Below are 23,689 nucleotides of genomic sequence, written 5' to 3'. Positions count from 1 at the left end.
TGAAAAACATTTGATTTCCGATGACGATATTCTTAAGCTATAACTTAAACGCAGGATATTATCTTGTCAAGAAACACTTGCCAATATAATGAGGACTGATTCTCCCCCATTGGACTACTGTATGAAACTTTTAAAATGTGATTCAAATGCTTATACTCAATTTATTGATATATTAATTGGAACAAAGCAGAATCATATCGTCGATACATTTATGAAAGCAGTGATAACGAGTTCAATGTTGATGGCTCCCCCGCCATTCAAAAGAGGTTATGTCGAAAAGCTACTATCCACAACATTCTTCTTACTGAATTCATTGAGTGAGGAAAAACAGCTTTATTCTAACTGTCAGGGAGTCAAGTAGAATCGGAAACCAAAAAATGTTCGATATATGTCCACTGTGTATGTAAACTCTTAGCAGTTGGACTCAAAGTGAGAATTGCACAATTATTGATGACTATAGTGAACAGTGTAAATTATGTAATCACTGCAAATTACATAGAGGCTATGCAGTACAAATTAATTCATGTCTTGAGGAGATTTGTGACTCTCACCCTAGAGGGCACCTGTGCTCCAATTGTCACTATGATAAATGTGATCAGTGGGAGAATACTTACCCCGCTATGATTGAAAAGAATCCCAAACGTGATTTTAGTTTATTTCTACGAGATTGGTATCGTCGTGGATTTAAATTATTCAGGGAAGAGGAATCTGGTCTACGATTCAACTGTTGGAGTAACAAGACAATTTGGTTTCTACGACATCGTTGTGACGACACTGCTTACTATGACTATAAACCAAGTGATTTTTATTTGGCAGTTACCGAATTTGATTCACCATTTGAAAACACTGTATGTGATATTGCTTCAAATAGACAGATTGAAACTCGTGAATTTCATATGAATGCAAATAGTATGATTAACTATACAAAGAGATATGACAAGAGTGAAGTTACATTGTACTGTAGAAAATGTGACCCTGACTTTGCAGTCAATCAAGCTCAATATACAATGAATCCAAATGATTTACCGGCATTAGTGGTTCACGACAGTTGCCTTTACACCGATGAAGAAATCTAAAGTGAAGATTTAAAGAGACATTGTTGTATATATATATGCATTTTATTAATAAACAAATTCACAAACATTTTTTAAGCACTTTACTCTTAGGGCACTGAAATCAATACTGTATAGGTCTGAGAGGATATTTTCCACTAGAAAGTCGTTCAGACGTGGATTGTCACTATAAATGTGGAGAAACTGCTTGTAAGTATAGCCGCGACATCGGAAAACAAAATATAGTAGTGCATGGAAGCCACAGCTTTTAGTCATTAGATCCTGCACCCTCTTCCGATTTTGATTAATAGTTTTCTCACTGCTCTCAATATAGTTGCTGATGTGGGGTGTGTAAAATGTATGGGGTAGACCAAGAGGATCAAAAAATTCAATCGTCTTCATTGTTTGAAAGATGCACAGCCAATGACCCGTCAGCACAGTCGACGGACTGCTATTAACAATAATCAAGGCATTGTTGATAGTTTGAATTTTTCAAAGATAGTCGAGGGTAGACACTAGGATTTGTACTGGGATATGTAGGGGTCCATATTAAATACATTGATTATTTTACTGGTGTTCATGGCGCCAAGTCTAGTAGAACACTGCCTTCGGGAGTGATTTCCCAATAGGTTTTTTGTATTGATTTAGTGAGATTAGTGCAATACTCTCAGCCAATGGGTTGGCAAATGTACACTCTAAACGCACACTCCCCGTACGTACTATACTCATTTCCTGTGTGCCAGACTAATCCAGTACAATGATACCATGTGTTGTTGCAAACATTTCTTCGGTTATACCATTTTCAAATAGTTGCGAATCATGATCTAGGGTTTGCTTGGTCAACTCATACAATGTTCTATAGGATTTATTAAGATATAGATTGTAGAGTGGGATACCGTTTACTTTGCACACAAGAAATGAAAGTCCATATATCTCGAATTGATGTGGGCATCCAGTCCCTGATCCTATTGCACTGGCGCTTATTACAAATGTCAAAGTGAGTTTTGACGGAATTTCGCCGTTGATAAAGGGTGAATCGGTGAAGGTGCGTGACCCCGTTGCTATATGACGTTAATTGGTGATTGTTTGAGGAACAAGTAGTTTAATATTTTTTCCCTTGCCTCTCAGTTTTTCCACGGCCAAAGGAACAGAACTCATAACATGTTGTTTGCGTACATGAAGTATTGCAGAGGTGAGGGTGAGACTTACATCAGGATTGGCAGCGAGTTCTTTTCTCAATATGAAATTGGATGGTGCAAGCGTCAGTTTTATATCCACTTTAACATTGGGCGGCAGCCATTGGGGTATATTAAATATTTCTTGATATATTTTTCTAACTAGATTTAATTCACTAGTTGCAGCATTTTTAAGTGCATCTGTACTGTTAGTATTAGTAATATATTCATATCCATTGGAGCTGCCTCTCAATTCCTTGTATGACTTGGATGTCATCAATATGAATTGCAAATAGCTTGTATAATTTGAGATATTGTTGCTTGTGCTCATCAACGTGCCATTGATGTAGATACTCATTTGACGAAATAAATTATGTAATATACAATTTTCATAGGATATTCCATCGGCCCTAATTGGCATTGTATTATCAGATTTCCGGACTTTCATTTGTAAATCTATAAATGTTGAAGACATGTCCATAAAGTAGTCTTCATTGGAATAAATTTGAAAGTGAATATTAACGGGGAGGTGTTGTTGTGGATAAAATTGTTCATAGTATCCATGCTTGACACTGATATCGACATTTTCAGCATTGAATAGATTCAATGAGGCGGTGATTGAAGGTTGAGAATCCTTATGCGGCAGGTAGGACATCTTAAGAGAAGAAATCTAGTTTCGATCTAACAATTCTCTTCCTGGGGCTTCTTCTGTTTACACTAAGTGTCTTTTCTTTTCTTTGACAAGAGGAATGATGTCTTTCGTTTCCAACCTGAGTGGAGACTGATGAGTGATTCATTGTTTCTTGACCTTTTTAAGCCTTTACCATTTTGTTTTAATCTCTCGCCAAGGGTTCGCGCACTGGACCTAAGATTTTCCGTAGCACTTTTTTTTTAATCCTTGCCAGAGCCCCAATCGTATAGTGTAGAGGATGCAAGTCTGTCGCAGCCGGTACAAGATATTTTCTAGCCAGTGGTTGTGAAGAGCGAAACAGCTTAGCAAACCAACTGCCAAGACCATAGCCAGACATTGACGAGCAACCTTTGTAATAGTCCATTCCATTGCCTTGTTGTCTTGGACCAAGAGTATTAACATAGCAATCAATATCAGGACAAGTGAATACTACTTTTCTATTAGACATCTTGTTGTTGAACGATGGGACGAAAATGACATGTAATCACAGCCAAACCTTTTGAAATTGCTATGGGATCACCCAATTCAGTTCTTAGTGTTAACTGACAGAGTTCCAAATAGGAAGTGTTTACGGGAATATATTGAAGATGCTTTATATTGTAGTGGTGAATATGCTCTTGATTGGTTTTTCGTTAAAGAGCTGGTAGGAGGGGAACATTTGAATTACCAACCCGAGATGTTTCCACTAATGAAGCGTAGAGAAATATACAAGTGTCCGTGGAGAAGGCAGGCGGGTAGTCAGCAAAAATGAAATTAGTGTTTCCGGCACTTTTACGATTGATTATATTGAGCTTAAAGCCAAGAACATCCTTAAGATTATCATTGAGAGTAACCTTTTCGCTGGCAATAGGTGAACTAATGTAGATCTTACCCTCCTCCTTTGAATAGTTGAAATGAAAAGCCTCTTTTTTACGAGCGGAAATTCTTTTATTAATTGAACGACATAAATCGTTCATACAGGTTAGTTCCTCGTAGGGTAATTCAATATATGGATACTCCATCCAATTGGTTTTTTGAATTTGTTCTTGATCACTTGAGAATGGGAGTGGCCGGTTATAGCGTCTAATTTTTATTTCATATTTACGTTCTTTTCTCAGTATGTCGTAGGTATTTTTGATAATACAATCGACAGGAGCCACTTCATACTTTACGTCGAATTTGATGGTGGGGGAGAATTTCGTCCAAAAATCACTTGTTTTATTCAAGTTATTGCAGAGAGCATCGGAAACATTGGACATGAAAGTCACATATAAATCATTGGGCATTGTTAATGTCTTCAGCACTGACCCAAGAATCAAAATCTGAGTTGTATCCTAACCAGCGAATAAGTAACTGTCTCTTGCCCCTACGAGTACGACTCTTCAATTTCTTTTCAAATTGATAAATTTCACTAGTGTTTCTAACTTTTTGCAGTTCATATTCATAAAAACCGTCGAGAATCTCTTCATCTTTGGTGTCTCACAGTCGACAGGTCGTGGGTTCGGTGTCCAAGATTTTGGACACTTTAAAAAGTTCGGTGCTCCATAAATAATTCCCCTTTTCAAAAATATTGGTAGTTCTATTAATTCGAACAGTATAACCAACATTGAATTTCTTCTTCACATTTTTTTTTCTTTTTCACCATTGGAGTGTTGCTTTAGAAAAGCATCAAATGTATTTTCACTGCAGTGAACATCCCAAGGGTTTGAATTGGACAGAGATCGATGAGGTCGATGGTTGTATATCCGCATGATTTTAACTAAATCTTGAATAAAAGCCTGTCTATTTTTCAAGGTATAATATCTTGAAATTAATAGACGAATCGTTCTTATTAATCGTTCAGCCAATGCAGCTTTTATCGGGCTGTGACTATGATAAAGTGCTGTATTATATTTCAATAGAACCTTTTGCACATGGGGATTAACAAATTCACTGCCACGATCCGATTGAATTTTTCTATATGAATCCTGTTCAAGATTACTTTCAATGGCCAGAGCAACTTCTACACCTCTCTTTGATCGTAATGGAATGGCATAGGCATAGCGACCAAAGATACTGATAGCAACCAGAATAAATTTTTAGGGTGAACTTTGATGCCGTTGAATTGAATCTAAAATTAAAATATCAGTTTGCACAATATACAGAAGGAAAAAGACTTTAGTTTGTCGATATTGTTTGCCACGAAGCCTGTGATTCCGATGCAGTTTGTAACTCGGTTCATTCTCTAGATGCTATTTTGCTTTTTTCAATGTGGTGCCGGAGACAACTTTAGAAAGCGTTTTGGGAGATCTTAAACTCCCCGCTTCACCAATATTTTCATAGACACCTTTCAGAACTTCATCCATATTGAACGCAAACACTTAGTGTAATGTCCCCTCCCCTTTTGCACACTGGAGGGTGAATCAATTCGTCTTCGCTTTTGACTAGCAGTCCCAGGTGTTGTAAAATCATTGCTGCTGCTGCTGCTAGTATTTTCAAATATTGAATCTTCTTCTTTTTTAAATGGTGTTGGTGTGGGCGTTTTTGGAGGACTATATTCTCCTAGTTTCTTAAGAATTTGCTTATTACCAATAAGTCTTTTGGGAAAGTCTGATACACTTAGAAAGGTGTATAGATTATTGTCAAATGATAAAAGTCCTTTACGATTCGTTACCATATCACAAATTATATCAACTAGATTATAACTTTTTCCCTGAATTATAATTCGTTTCCCTGTGCTGTCGACTTGAACTTGATTCTCACCAAAAGTTTCCAGCATGGGAAATGATAATACTCTTTTACTCTGTTCTCGATAGGTCAGTGGCAATAGGTTTCCAATTTTCAATACAATTGAATTCAATTCTTTCTCCTTTGATGCTGCTGCAGTATCTTGAGGAGATGATTCCTGTTTAGAGGGATCGGTGACAGCAACGGTGGGTCTCTCACGATAAGGTTTATGCTTGTCCACACGTCGCAATGCATCTTGAAGCAAAAATAGTTTTTTGTCATCGGCAATATTCTCATCATTAATGAATTTGCTTAGATTGTCTTCAAAATGTTCTACGGGCAAGAGGACAAGTTCAAATGGTGTCAATTTATAGGGTTTTGCCTTTCTCTAGAGAAAACTGTTTACAAGTCCTGCAATTATTGGCAGTAAAAGTGTGAAAAAGCTACCGCCCGCTTTAAGGAGCTGTTTTCTTAAAAAAAATTTTTCCTTGTTTTTACAAGCCAAGGCGCGTACAGTGGAAAGATGTTGCTTTGTCTGTTGTCTAACACCTTCTGGCAGTTGAACATTGCCCTCAGTTAAATTTAAACAAAGTTCAGATATTAGATTAAAGAAATCATTGTCAGTATCATGTTTGAGTATGACCTTCCTAAGCAAGGGTTTTGAAGTGCTTACAACGGAAAATAGATGCCGTTGTTCGTGTAGTTTCTTCAGTGTCATAATGACAACTAATAGCCTTTTCTACTGTTCACCGGAAGATATACTGTAATTTCATTGTTAAAAATGTCGATGACTGCACGAAGATCCTCGGGTGTGCTCTGATTAAGATCCAGAAAAATGTAGCCGCTGGGTTTATTAGTCGCCTGAGTGCACGCTGACAACAGAAATCTAGGGGCGCCGGGGTATATCTGTTTATTGAGAGTTATTAGCGAGCTAGAATCACGAACAACTCGATAGATAATATAGATGGTGCAATTCAAAGCAAGGGTTCATATGCATTTGCTCTGATAAAACAGATTGTGTAGAACTAGGGTTATGGAAATCTGTTCATGGTGGGAGCAAACGGTGAACCGCTGTAGCATTTCCTGTGAGAACTGTTCTATGGATTCAGCCAAATCATCAATAATCAGCCACGAGTTCGATTCAATACTATTCAAAACATCAAGTCCCCGTATGAATTGTATTGGTATGGTTGTTGCAATAACTTTTATTTGATCGTAGGACTCCTGCCAAATACTATAGCAATAGTAGATTTTTTTCGGTTTTTCCAAAAACATTTTCTGACAATTTTGAATTATTTTAGCTAAAAGTGTTGTTTTCCCCGACATTGAGGGACCAGACAGAAACGATCTGAAGGGTGTTTTAAATTGATACATGCTGCTGCTGCTGCTGTTGACAACAGTCGGACTATAACTAACTGTAAATCATGCGTGTCCAATGAATAAGTAGTAGTAGTAATAATTTACCCATAGATCTATCTACAACAAGAACAACAAAAAAAAATATTTCATGGTCATTTATTTGCAACATGAAACCTCTATTTGTTCAACATGAACAACATAAAAATAACACTTTATGTTCAACAAGAACTTGACAATATTTCATGGTCATTTATTTGCAACATAAAAACTCTATTTGTTCAACATGAACAACAACATAAGAATAACACTTGTTCAACAATAACCTGACAATATTTAATGGTCATTTATTTGCAACATGAAAACTCTATTTGTTCAACATGAACATGAACAACAATAAAAATGACACTTTATGTACAACATAAATAAACACTTTTTTGTCCATCAACAATAACACTATCTGTACAACACTTATTGTCTTTAAAAAAACACTTTTTTTTGTACAACATCACTTTATGTACATTAGCACAGAGTAACACACTTTTCTGTACAACAACAACAACAACAACACTTTGTTGTACAACAAAAAAAACACTTGAAAACAACACTTGAAAAAACACTTGAAAATTGATAGCACAGTTGAACATTATGAATTTAAAAGTGGGGTCCCCCCCACCCCCCGGGACTGCGGGGCCAAAGGCCGGCCGCGGGCAGGCTCTATTAATGTCTGTGATCGGGTTAAAATGGCCAATTGAATTGGCAAGGTCACTAGATGGTGGTGTGTACAACAATCAAACCCAGTGTTTGACCAACTCAATCGACGGACCCCTTACAGGGAAAACCACCCCTTCTTTTTTGAACGAACCCCATCTTCAAATTCAGTTTCAAACTGAACAACAGTAACGCCAATATTTAAATGGACATTGGCCCTTTCAAAAATATCAATGGATCTTAGCGTTACTGGGTATTTTCCCTCTAAACAAGTGAAATCTACAATGGGAAAATTGGACCCGTCTTTCCCATATAGAGCCCAATCGTCTAAATTCGTCTGTGTAGCGTCACGTGCTAGAGGCTCGAATGGTGATACGAGAAAAGCGTACTTGAAACATTTTTCAGCTGTTTCAAAACAAATCCGCTGGACACCACGACAACCTACTAAATCTGGATTATAATTTAAAAATGTATCTCTATCATACCCTGCCCCCCTTTTAAAATAAAATATTTCTTAAATTTACAGATATTAACGCTTAAATTTTCAACATAAAGAACTACAGAGCCGCTCCCATTTTCGTTAAAGTTCTCAAGATGCGCTATAATATGACCTACCCACTCGCAAAAAACACCCTCAAAATTTTCGAAATTAAGATAAATCAAACGTGTCTCGGAGTGTACATAATGATGGTAAACTTCACTTTTCCCCTCAATTAAATAAAACACCTTTAAAACAATTGAAACCTTAATTGAATCTCTCCCCCCTCCCCATCATTGAATTTGGTTCTCCAGCAATGCACGAATTTTATCTACATAGTCATGCACAATTTCTACGGGGTCAAAAACAAAATTTCCCCCCATAAGTGAATTAAACTGATCACCAAAAGTTGCAGTGTAGACAACTATTGCATTTAAAATTGTATTAGATAATTGAAATTCGGAAAATAGTGTAAATTGGACATTACCCCCCTCCTGCTCTTGTATATCATCAGCACTCCCTCCACATTGTTCAATATTTGGGGTATGGGAATCCGCTTCAATTGTTTAAAGTGGGATTAGGTTATCGGGGGCTAGAGGAGGATTCCCAGTTAATTCATTTGAAAAATCGTTTAAAAGCTGTAGTGTATTTTGAGTTAAGTCCCCCTGCTCAACTGCGCTATTATCTACATTTAAAAAATCATTTTAAAAATCTTCAATATTAAAAGGTATTTCATCGGAATTAACAATACCATCCCATTCATTGATATGTGAATTGTCCTGAATGGCATGAAATTCCGTAGACGCGAGTTCTTCCTCTACTTCTTCAAATGATGAGGACGGCGACATGGAATAAGGGACCAATGGTCCAACCTATAAATGAAAAATAGCTTATTTTCAAAGTGTTCAAATCACCCCTACTGTTTTTAAAATTGAATTATTATTTACATATATGCTTGAAAACACACTTAATAGCAGTAGCATTTGATTAATTCACTACTCCATATATTCTGAAAGTTCCAATTTCCAACTTAATATAAGATATTTACAATCTAAAAGATGACATAGAAGGCAATACTTAACGAAAATCTAAAACGCTTTACATAGAATGCAATTTGATTTTGTTCAAACAACTCCACCCCCCCTTCAATTTCCACTATTTAATCCCCCCCCCCCCCCGATCTAGCCCAGCGGGCCACCGCAGCGCTTCCCCTGGCGCTTCCCGGGCGCCATAGCGCTTCCCGGAATCCGCGCCTCCCCACCTTAATATAAAATATTTACAATCTAAAACATGACATAGTAGGTTTTGATTTTGTTCAAACAATCCCTCCAAATTAAATTTCATATTAATACTCTTTATCTGCTTTTGAAAAAAAAACAAGATTTGAAATGGATAGCCATCTCCTGTCATGATACACAACTCATTTGAATAGAAATTTTTTTTTTTTAAGAAAATTTTAGTAGCAATGTGAAAATTTAGGTTATAAAGCGAAATCAATTACCTAACCATACTATTACCAGAAAATATTGCCTTTTTTTGGGTTCACTACCAGAATTTATCAGGGTGACTGCATGTAATTGACATGATTCAAAGGGAGAACTTTATATTTCCTTTGGGGAGAAAAAATCTTTTAATATCTCTGAGAAACACTTTTACAGTGTTGAAAAAAAGTGAAAAGAAAAGACCTAAGAAAAACATTGGAAGAAATAGGTAGATATTTCTATAACTAGAGGTAAAAATGCTTACATTTGCAAATTCCGTCTGGGCTTGCGTGCCGGATGGACCTGGCATAGCATGCTGGAGGGAAACCTCCTGACCTAGCGTTGGCGTGGCAGCTAATAAGGGTCTACGGAGAGCGGATTGGCAGGCGATGTCAAAATCCTGCACAGATAGGGCTGCAGCTTGGGCAGGTAACAGTTGTTTAGGGGGCTTCGGCCAACGACCGTACTGTATGACTGTCGCCTTCGCAAGAGTTTTATCTTGGACCCTTGCTCTCTTACTGGGAGACGGCGGGCATTCTTCACAATTGGACTTAAAAGAAGAGAAAAAATTAGCATTGTGATAATTTTCCTCTTTTTTTTTACAGAAGGAAAATTAGTACCCCCATCCACATAGCCATAATTTTGTCTAGAATGCATTTATCACTAAGAAACCCGCTCCCCATTATTTTCAGTAAAGCAAAAAGTAAAAATATACTAAACACAGAAATCAAATGCTATTTTAATTAATTAAAAAAGCTTATTCATAGACATCCCAGCCCCTTACTTTTCATGCAAAGAAAAACTTTGTTTTCATTTTACAATAATGGCGATAGAATTGAGGCATGTCCCCCTCCCCCCTTCAGTAATGTCCTAAATATATTGTTAGACCTTAATTTGAAAATAACTCGTTTCACTTCTTCAAATAGAGATTGCGTAGGCCTGCGCTTAATTATTGCAATTGTCTGAAAAACCGTTTTAATTTGAAAATAACTAAAACAATCCTTTTTTGATCTGAGAAACCTTTTGGTTAAACTGTTAACGTAAAGGATTGAGAGAGCGGATGTACTTTAAAAGGGGTGACAGTAATTATCATTGTGGAAATGGTTTGTCAATTTAGCGGCTTAATGACTATGGGATTGACAGAAGTCAGTGGACACTTTAAATCACAATACAGAAAAGCAAGAATTTTATCGAAAAGAGAATTATTTCAATTGCGAGAATTATACTTGTAAAAGCAGTGGGGGGGGGGGGTTGAGGACTGTTTAGGTAGTAAAAAGAACACCTTTTACGTTTTCTATCGAGTATAAAGATAGCATAGTGGAGTTTTGGGGGAGCGGAGACTTACCAAAATATACTGGAGGGTGACCTATGAAAGTAATTTTATTTTGAAAATAAAAAACAGAAATGAACTCACATTGCTAATTTCGGCTGTCAAGGCTTCTAGCTCATCAACAATATTCATTCTTGTTCTTTCAACTTTGTCACAATACTTTCTGATAATTTAATCACAATGCATGTCCGTTATATACGAAATCTCAAGGGCGAATTGGTATGCAAAGGGAAAATCATATGTAAGCGAGTCTCTGATTGGTTGAGATGGAGATGTATCCGAGTCTCTGATTGGCTGAGAAGGAAACACGTGATCCTGTTTCCTATTCCTGGATCTTAACATTCGCCCCTAGCGTGCACTTGGCCAAACAACAACAACAATAAATGAATCCCTCAGGCCTAAAGATCAAAGCAGCCATAATGTTTCTTAATTCCCCTTTCGTGAATCAATAATTCCCCACCGATTATGTAAATCAATTTCTCAGGTTAGGTTAGCCTAAAGATCAAAGAAGCCATAATGATTCTTAATTCCCCTTTCGTGAATCAATAATTCCCCGCCGATTATGTAAATCAATTTCTCAGGTTAGTTTAGCCTAATGATCAAAGAAGCCACATTTGTTTCTTAATTCCCCTTTCATAAATCAATACATTCTCCCCACCGATTATGTAAATCAAGTTCTCGGAAATTCACTTCCCCCTCGAGTCCTAGATCAATACATTGCCCCTAGCGTGCACCTGGACGAACAATAACAACAACAACAAATAAATTGACCTTGAAACATCCATCTAAGTGAGAAAAATCATGTTTTTCCATTCTCACTGACAAAAACCATAGAACATCCATAAATTGCTGTAGTTGTCGCTGTTTTTTTTCATTATCAGTCACAAAAAACATATAAAAGACATAAAATTCTGTTGACATATATGAAAAACAACAAATAAATTTAATAGAACTCATAACCGTCCAAGAAAAATCCATAAAAGTGAGAAAATTCCTGTTTTTTCAAGTGAGAAAACCCATAAGAACATGCATAGATTATTTAAAAAAGTTGTAGGTGGCAGCAGGGGTGAGCAATGGGACCTTTAGGGTCCTTTCTACTACTGTCATCACCCTAGCTTTCAATATTCTAATCTTGATTTGTGGACTTGTCTTCATGTTTTCCAAACCTTTTCCAACTGTAAATAAACGCTCCGGGCCTTCGCTATTATACTTTTAACTTCTTCACTGCATCCACCGTCTTTCCTAACAATACTACCTAGATAAGTCGAATTGTCCACTTGATCGATCTTCAGTTACACAATATCACCTATTCACCTTGACCTGACATTTTTTAGCTTTTATAACTTTAATAATTCAAATAATATTAACATTTTGATTACTAAATATGAGTATATGTATATTAAACTGACACTGCAAATTCATTTCTATTTTTTCAGTAAAGTGCAAATTTTGTTCTGGTCTTGGGAAGGCATAGGGGTTTTGCTTCCAACTTATGTTAATTTCTGCTCGTTTTGAGTTTGATTCGGTTATTTTTTGTAATTTCTGTTCGTTTAGGGTTTTATTTATTTATCAATGCGGATTTTGGGTAGTTTCACGCTTGGTAGATTATTTGATTTTATTTTTGCTCATTTTTTATTTAATGGAGTTCTTTACTTTTCTTTGAAAAAATTATCTTAAAAACTTATATTCCTATGCCATCCCAAGGCCAGAAGATAATTTACACTTTACTGAAAAAAATATAAATGTTCTTACTTTTATAACTTTAATAAATCAAATAATTTTAACATTTTGATTACTAAATATCAGTATATGTATAATAAACTGAGAATAATTTGTGTTTTTTTCAGTAAAGTGCAAATTATGTTCTGGCCTTGGGAAGGCGTAGGGATTTTGAGCCCCACTTATGCTAATTTCTGCTCGTTTTGAGTTTGATTCGGTTATTTATTGTAATATCTGTTCGTTTTGGGTTTCATTTATTTATCGATGCTGATTTGCGGTAGTTTCACGCTTTGTAGATTATTTGATTTTATTTTTGCTGATTTTTTGTTTAATGGAGTTTTTTTTACTTTTCTTTGAAAAACTTATTTTGTGGAAAAAGTTTTTAATTAATTTCTGTTCGTTTTATATTGAGATAGTCGTTTCAGGGAAAAAGATAATAATACTTTAAATCTTTTAATTTTTTTAAGACTTTATAGTTTGGACTGCTATTTGTGTGCTGGAGAAAAATTTTCAGCAATTTTTAACAACATAAACCCTTTTATAAATCTGGACACAAATAGCAGTGTTTGATTTCGTTTCATACCTCCTCTAGTTGACCTGAAAAGGAAAACTTGACACCATTCGCAAAAAGATCTGCCTACTTTCTTTGATAGCTTGGATACACTTACGCTATTTTGACTTGGTTAAATTTTAGGAGCAGAAGTAGCCCCGAAAGTTTGAACATAATACCCTCATTCGTTCTTGGAATACTGCTGAGATGCCTTATTGGGAATTACCATTAACACAGTGCATTTTGATTTAATCTTAAGGCAATACTTAGTTTTTAGTAATAAAAGCAAATGGGAGGGTGGGCATGAGAGGGGGATTAGTTGCCCTCCAATCACTTTCGACTATTAAAAAGGGCATTAGCCCTTTCTATTTTCAATCATATAAGCCCTTTTCGAAGTTCCTACGACAACTCCTTCGATATGAAGTGCCCTGGTCTAAACAACAACAACAAAATAAAAATCATACATTATACCCACATCGATCTTTACTATAAAAATTTAAGCCTTCCAATCACTTTCGACTATTAAAAAGGTCACTAGGCCTTTCGATTTCCAATCAAATGAGCCCTTTTTGGGTTTCTACGAAAACGCTTTCTATAAACACCTTATATGCCCCCAGGGTATAAATTGCAACCCTTACCCTAACGGCTATGAGGTTGGTTGTCATCCTCTAAGACATAATTTCCAGAACTTTCAACTACGTTAAACAAAATGGCTATCCCAAAATGTTGATTGGATGTGTTTGGGAAAAGGGTGGGCGTGAAAGGGGTGTTAGTCGCTCTCCCATCACTTTCAACTGTTAAAAAGGGCACTAGCCCTTTCAATTTCCAATCAAATGAGCCCTTTTGAAGTTTCTACTACAACGCTTTCAATAAAAACTTTATATGTCCCCAGGGCATAACTTCATTGGATGTGTTTAGGGAAATGGTGCGCGTGAGAGGGTGGTTAGTTACCCTCCAATTGCTTTCGACTATTAAAAAGGGCACTATCCCTCTCAATTCCCAATTGGATGATCCCCTTTTGAAGTTTTTACGACAACTCTAACTATAAAAACCTTATTTGCCCCCAGGGCAGAACTTAAAACCTTGGCCCTGGGGGCTCTGGGGTGCTTGTCATCCTTAAATACATAATTTCCAGAAATTTCAACTACATTGAACAAAATGGCTATCTCTAAACTTTGATTTAAGATTTTTGGGGAAATTGTGGGCGAGGGAGGGGGGTCAATTACTCTCCACTCACTTTCAAATATTAAAAGGGGCAATTTTCATTTCCAAACAAATGAGCCCTTTTTGAAATGTCTACAACAACTTTCTATATAAATCTTATATGCCCCCAGGGCATAACTTACAACCCTTGCAATGAGGGCTCTGAGGGGGCTATCATCATAAAAGACGTAATTTTCAGAACTTTCGACTCTGTTGAACAAAATGGATATCCCAAAATTTTGATTGGATGTGTTTGGGGAAATAGTGGGCCTGAGAGGGGGGTTAGTTGCCCTTCAATCACTTTCGACTATTAAAAGGTTAGTAGTCCTTTTAATTTCGAATTGAATGAGCTCTTTTTGATGTTTTTACAACATCGCTTTCTATAAAAACCTTACATACCCCCGGGGTATATGTTACAACCCTTGCCCTGAGTGTTGTGGGGGGGAGGGGTTGTCATCCTTAAAGATCTAATTTCCAAAACTTTCAACTACGTTGAATAAAATGGCTATCTAAAAATTTTAATTGGATGCGTTTGGGGAAAAGGTGGGCGTAAGAGGGGGGTTAGCTGCCCTCAAATCACTTTCGACTATTAAAAAGGACGATAGCCCTTTGAATTTCCAACCGAAAGAGCTCTATTTCAAGTTTCTACAACAAAGATTTCAATAAAAACTTATATGCCCCCAGGGCATAACTTATAACCCTTGCCCTGAAGACTCTGGGGGGAGTGTCCTGCTCAAAGGTATAATTTCCTGAACTTTAAACTGCGTGAAACAAAATGGCTATCTAAAAATTTTGATCGGATGTGTTTGGGGAAAAGGTGGGCGTGAGAGGGGGGTGAGTAGCCCTCAAATCACTTTTGAGTTATTAAAAGGGGCACTAGTCCTTTGAATTTCCAATCGAATGAGCCCTTTTTCAAGTTTCGCTGACAAAGATTTCAATAATAATCTTATATGCCCCCAGGCCTCAACTGCTTGGAATAAAATGGCTTTCTCAAAATTTTGATTGGATGTGTTTGGGAAAATGGTTGGCGTGAGAGGGGCGTTAGTCGCTCTCCAATCACTTTCAACTATTAAAAAAGGCACTAGCCCTTTCAATTTCCAATTGAATGAGAGCTTTTGAAGTTTCTACGACAACACTTTTAATAAAAACCTTATATGCCCCCAAGGCATAACTTACAACCATTGCCCTGAGGGCTGTGGGGGAGTGTCATCCTCAAAGACCTAATTTCCAGAACTCAAAACTACGTTGAGCAAAATGGCTATCTAAAAACTTTAATTGGATGTGTTTGGGGAAAAGGTGGGCGTGAGAGGGTAGTTAGTTGCCCTCCAACCACTTTCGACTATTAAAAAGGGCACTAGCCCTTTGAATTTCCAATCAAATTAGCCTTTTTTGAAGTTTCTTCGACAACGCCTTCTATAAAGAAAAAATCTTATATGCCCCCAAGAAATAACTTACAACCCTTGTCCTAAAGGCTGTGGAGGAGTGTCTTCCTCAAAAACATAATTTCTATCTGGAAATCAATTACGCTGAACAAAATGGCTCTCTAAAAAATTTTACTGGATATGTTTCGGGAAAAGGTAGGCGTGGAAGGGGTGTTAGTTGCCTTTCAATCACTTTCGACTATTGAAAAGGGCACAAGCCACTCCAATTTATAATTGGATGAGCCCTTTTCGAAGTTTCTACGACAATTTCTTCGATGCGAAGTGCCCTGCTCTAAAGGAAAAAAATAATAAATAATACATTGTGCCAAAATCGTTCTTATATGCTCTCAGGGTATAACTTAAAAGTTACCTTCGATACGAAGTGCCCGGGTATAGATAAAAAAAAATAATACATTGTGCCAACATCGTTTTTTACTTAGGCAGCGCTATTGCGCTGCCTATGATATAGCACTAATCACTTTAATGTAAAGTGATTAGTGCTATAAATGAGAACCCTTATTAAATGAGAACAAAAAGCGGTATTTTGAAGAAAGAAAAATTACCTAATAAAGAAAGTTTATTTAATTTTGATTAATGTTTGTACGAAGCTCATTTAAATATTATTTATGTTTGTCTTAACAGTAAAACATAATTACGAACACACTTTTTGAGAAATTTCGAAAAAGAGCTTGAAGCTGATATGTATATGATTAACGTGTTTATTTCTTTCTTTTTTCCTTTCTCTAGCACTAGCGGGGAACTGAAACGTCATGAGAAGCTGTTTCAGACATGGACCCCCATAAGGGGGGGGGGGGAGAGAGGCAAGAGGGTGCCAGCCCCCCTGGCCGAATGACGGTTTTATATATTTGTATTAATTAAAAAAACTTTTTCCATTTAACGAGTTTTCAAAGAAAAGTAGAGCTCTATTAAGTCAATAATGGGCAGAAATGAAGTAAAATAATCTTCCAAGCGTAAAACTACCACACACACACACACACACACACACACACACACACACACACACACACACACACACACACACACACACACACACACACACACACACACACACACACACACACACACACACACACACACACACACACACACACACACACACACACACACACACACACACACACACACACACACACACACACACACACACACACACACACACACACACACACACACACACACACACACACACACACACACACACACACACACACACACACACACACACACACACACACACACACACACACACACACACACACACACACACACACACACACACACACACACACACACACACACACACACACACACACACACACACACACACACACACACACACACACACACACACACACACACACACACACACACACACACACACACACACACACACACACACACACACACACACACACACACACACACACACACACACACACACACACACACACACACACACACACACACACACACACACACACACACACACACACACACACACACACACACACACACACACACACACACACACACACACACACACACACACACACACACACACACACACACACACACACACACACACACACACACACACACACACACACACACACACACACACACACACACACACACACACACACACACACACACACACACACACACACACACACACACACACACACACACACACACACACACACACACACACACACACACACACACACACACACACACACACACACACACACACACACACACACACACACACACACACACACACACACACACACACACACACACACACACACACACACACACACACACACACACACACACACACACACACACACACACACACACACACACACACACACACACACACACACACACACACACACACACACACACACACACACACACACACACACACACACACACACACACACACACACACACACACACACACACACACACACACACACACACACACACACACACACACACACACACACACACACACACACACACACACACACACACACACACACACACACACACACACACACACACACACACACACACACACACACACACACACACACACACACACACACACACACACACACACACACACACACACACACACACACACACACACACACACACACACACACACACACACACACACACACACACACACACACACACACACACACACACACACACACACACACACACACACACACACACACACACACACACACACACACACACACACACACACACACACACACACACACACACACACACACACACACACACACACACACACACACACACACACACACACACACACACACACACACACACACACACACACACACACACACACACACACACACACACACACACACACACACACACACACACACACACACACACACACACACACACACACACACACACACACACACACACACACACACACACACACACACACACACACACACACACACACACACACACACACACACACACACACACACACACACACACACACACACACACACACACACACACACACACACACACACACACACACACACACACACACACACACACACACACACACACACACACACACACACACACACACACACACACACACACACACACACACACACACACACACACACACACACACACACACACACACACACACACACACACACACACACACACACACACACACACACACACACACACACACACACACACACACACACACACACACACACACACACACACACACACACACACACACACACACACACACACACACACACACACACACACACACACACACACACACACACACACACACACACACACACACACACACACACACACACACACACACACACACACACACACACACACACACACACACACACACACACACACACACACACACACACACACACACACACACACACACACACACACACACACACACACACACACACACACACACACACACACACACACACACACACACACACACACACACACACACACACACACACACACACACACACACACACACACACACACACACACACACACACACACACACACACACACACACACACACACACACACACACACACACACACACACACACACACACACACACACACACACACACACACACACACACACACACACACACACACACACACACACACACACACACACACACACACACACACACACACACACACACACACACACACACACACACACACACACACACACACACACACACACACACACACACACACACACACACACACACACACACACACACACACACACACACACACACACACACACACACACACACACACACACACACACACACACACACACACACACACACACACACACACACACACACACACACACACACACACACACACACACACACACACACACACACACACACACACACACACACACACACACACACACACACACACACACACACACACACACACACACACACACACACACACACACACACACACACACACACACACACACACACACACACACACACACACACACACACACACACACACACACACACACACACACACACACACACACACACACACACACACACACACACACACACACACACACACACACACACACACACACACACACACACACACACACACACACACACACACACACACACACACACACACACACACACACACACACACACACACACACACACACACACACACACACACACACACACACACACACACACACACACACACACACACACACACACACACACACACACACACACACACACACACACACACACACACACACACACACACACACACACACACACACACACACACACACACACACACACACACACACACACACACACACACACACACACACACACACACACACACACACACACACACACACACACACACACACACACACACACACACACACACACACACACACACACACACACACACACACACACACACACACACACACACACACACACACACACACACACACACACACACACACACACACACACACACACACACACACACACACACACACACACACACACACACACACACACACACACACACACACACACACACACACACACACACACACACACACACACACACACACACACACACACACACACACACACACACACACACACACACACACACACACACACACACACACACACACACACACACACACACACACACACACACACACACACACACACACACACACACACACACACACACACACACACACACACACACACACACACACACACACACACACACACACACACACACACACACACACACACACACACACACACACACACACACACACACACACACACACACACACACACACACACACACACACACACACACACACACACACACACACACACACACACACACACACACACACACACACACACACACACACACACACACACACACACACACACACACACACACACACACACACACACACACACACACACACACACACACACACACACACACACACACACACACACACACACACACACACACACACACACACACACACACACACACACACACACACACACACACACACACACACACACACACACACACACACACACACACACACACACACACACACACACACACACACACACACACACACACACACACACACACACACACACACACACACACACACCCTTCTAGGTGTGTAAGTGCTATCGATCTATCTTCACTTTTATGTTTGACACCCTCCAAATTTTTTACAATTTTATTTCTAAGCGTGCAACTGTTTTAGATTGTTACTCGAACTTGAACACCAGAAGATATGAAGATGAGACCAGAATTGAACGCTCAGACAACAACAACTTCCTAAAGCAGTGTAAACGCAACCTTCGTAGAGCGCAAATAATGAATAAAGCTTTTGAGAATCAAAACGAGCTTCTCACAACAGAAATAGATGAACTGAGGTCTCAAATTCAGGCTCTAATCAGAAATGACATGGTTGTCTTTCCAACGGAAGAAGCAGAAATGAATTTCACCAAAATTGTGGCAAAATTAATTGTTGCCGAAGAAAAGAACAGTCTGTTAGAGGATGAATTAAAGATAAGTATCACTGAGACAAATAAATTAAAAGGAAAATGTGAACAAGAAATTAAAAATCTGAAATTACAAGTTGAAAAACAAATGGAAGTGATAAGAGCAATTTTTAATCACATAAGGGACTTAAACGAGTCTGATGCCAAAGCAATCATCAAAAACAATAGCAGCAAAACTGAAGAAAGTATGACTGAAGGTAGTGTTGCCAATCAAGATGGAGGAGCAGTTGCATTAGTTTTTAAAGGAGAATTCAATGACAAAATAGAGCCGAAATTTGAAGAAAATCCCGAAGAAAAAAACTTTGCTGAAGAATTCATTGATACTAGCAGAGTAATAAATATGAAGGAAGTAGAAAATAGCAAGACGAAAGAAATATTGGAGTCAAGAGACGATAATGATTGGTTTAGCGTTGTTTTCACAAAACTTTTTGGGTAACAATAGTTTTGGCCCTTGTATTGGAAATAAAGTGTGGGAGGATTTGTAGATACCATTTTAGTTATGGTGCAGTTGAAGCTTAGAATTAACTATTTCACGTTTTAAATATAGAAACATTGAAACTATTTTTTTTTTTACTTTGGACCACTTCTCTAAAAGAATAATTTTGGAAAACTGGAAACAAATGAGGAATAAGAAAAACTTAAGTCTCACTTGAAGTAACCACCTTTCTGCCTTTATTTTTTTGAATTTTTGTTGCTATTATGAAAATCCTTATTATATAGTTGTATAATAATTCAATTACAAAGGTATTTATAAATAGAAATGAAAAGCTGAATAAAATAGCGCTTAAATTCAAAATACTATCTACCTGATTCAAAAGGTGGGTCTCATGACAAGGCAAACAACTGTTAGAATCAAATACCGTTCACCCGTTTTTTACATATTTTTTTTTCAAGTTTAGCCATTGGGAAGCAAAATCAAAATTCGTCGGACAAGATTTAGGCAATTTTAACAATAAAATAAATATACTAAATAGAGGTGTTATTTACTAAATAGATACTAGACACAAAAAAAACGTATAAAGAATTTTTTGCAAATATTTAAATTCTCTGTTTTAATTTTAAAAAACATTGACTTTTTGGCATCCCTGTTTTCAATAAAAAATTTCGAGATATTATCACTTAAATGTAATACCTCCCTACCCCCCCCCCCTGGATGCTACCTTGATAGGATACCGTCTCAGTTTACATTAGAAAAATAATTTACTTAATAATTAACTAGGTCCCCATATGGTTCAAACAAGCACGCAAAATAACGTTATACAGCTTGGTGTTCCTTGAAAAAAAAATTGAGGGTATGAGTAAAGGGGTACAAAGACAGCAACAAAAATGTCGAAATTATTCAGATATACCTTAAATAATTCGAAAACTGAGTCATAGATTCGCCGTGGCATTCAATAAGATCCAAAAAATCTAATTAAAAGGGAGGACACACAGAAAGCCAAATTAGGCCAGTAGCCTATGAGAAATCGCAAAATAACCAAGACAATGAACAAGTCCCAATGGGGGCCCTGGGTCTATCAAAATATTTCAATGGTTTCCCAGGGAATTTGATATCATTCTCTTCTGTTTCCACTTTAAATGAAAAAAGTAATTATCTTTTTGGCATCCCCGCTTTCAATAAAAAAAAGAGGTATTATCATTTAAAAATGATAGCCCCCTATCCACCCCCCTCTAGGCAATAATTTACAATTTATTTATGAATTATATTTTTGGGGTAACTTCCCCGTTTCAATCTTTAATTCCCCAACCTTGTACATAGCTTAGTCTATACCTAAATTTTGTCAAACAAAAATTAGGTATTATAATTTAAAAATGATAGCCCCCTATCCACCCCCCTATAGGCAATAATTTACAATTTATTTATGAATAATATTTTTGGGGTAACATCCGTTTCAATCTTTAATTCCCTAACCTTGTACACAGCTTAGTCTATACCTAAATTTTTGTCTCAGTAGAAGGATTTTTTTTTTGGGGGGGGAGGGGGGTAAAAAAGTATCAGAAAGAAGATTGTATTTTCTAACAGGCGTTCAACAATTGAGTATTAAACATTAAGATAATGTTATCTAAAGACAGAAAAAGAAAAAAAATCTGCAAACTTACAATCCAGCTGTAGAAACAATCTGTCGGCTGTCAATTTCAAAATCCAACTGAAGGCTCAAGCTGCATAGTAGTGAATGCGTTCTATAATTCTATTCAACTTGAAAATAAAATTTTTGACTACGAATGATGTAAGAAATAGCGATTGGAAAACCACATTCGAAATGATTTAAACTCATTTCATAAAGACGATACTTTTTTTGTCAACATATGAAGAGCTGTGTATATTGCAATATTTGCAATTGCATATTGCATCTATCTGGTTTTTATGCATAGTAATAAAAGAGATGAAAATTAACGAAACGAGAGAAGTGAAGAATTATGGTATGCAAAGTAGTATTTGGCAGGGAAAGTCACTGGTGACAATTCGCTAGGGGTGGCACCGTGATAGCATGATTGTCGAGGATTCTGGGAACCAAATTTTTTTTCGGGGTGACGCACAGATTTTCAGGGATATACCCGAAAATTCGGGGATGGTGC

At 38.3% G+C, this 23,689-nt stretch overlaps 1 protein-coding gene across 1 annotated transcript in view; it reads left to right on the top strand.

The window, feature by feature from the left end:
• The window catches only part of LOC148949209 (uncharacterized), a 71,697-nt gene extending 49,769 nt beyond the window's left edge, over nucleotides 1–21,928 (top strand). Inside the window, exon 2 of the mRNA XM_089092876.1 lies at nucleotides 20,812–21,928. Within this exon, the coding sequence (XP_088949002.1) occupies nucleotides 20,925–21,548 (624 nt within the window). The 5' untranslated portion in view covers nucleotides 20,812–20,924 and the 3' untranslated portion in view covers nucleotides 21,549–21,928. The remainder of the gene's footprint in view (nucleotides 1–20,811) is intronic.
• The last annotated feature ends 1,761 nt before the right edge of the window (nucleotides 21,929–23,689 follow it).

The sequence above is a fragment of the Artemia sp. Qi Xiang Cuo genome, chromosome 8 (genome assembly GCF_049724085.1).
Source record: "Artemia sp. Qi Xiang Cuo chromosome 8, ASM4972408v1, whole genome shotgun sequence".
NCBI lineage: Eukaryota > Metazoa > Arthropoda > Branchiopoda > Anostraca > Artemiidae > Artemia > Artemia sp. Qi Xiang Cuo.
This window is presented reverse-complemented; position numbering and strand designations above follow the sequence as displayed.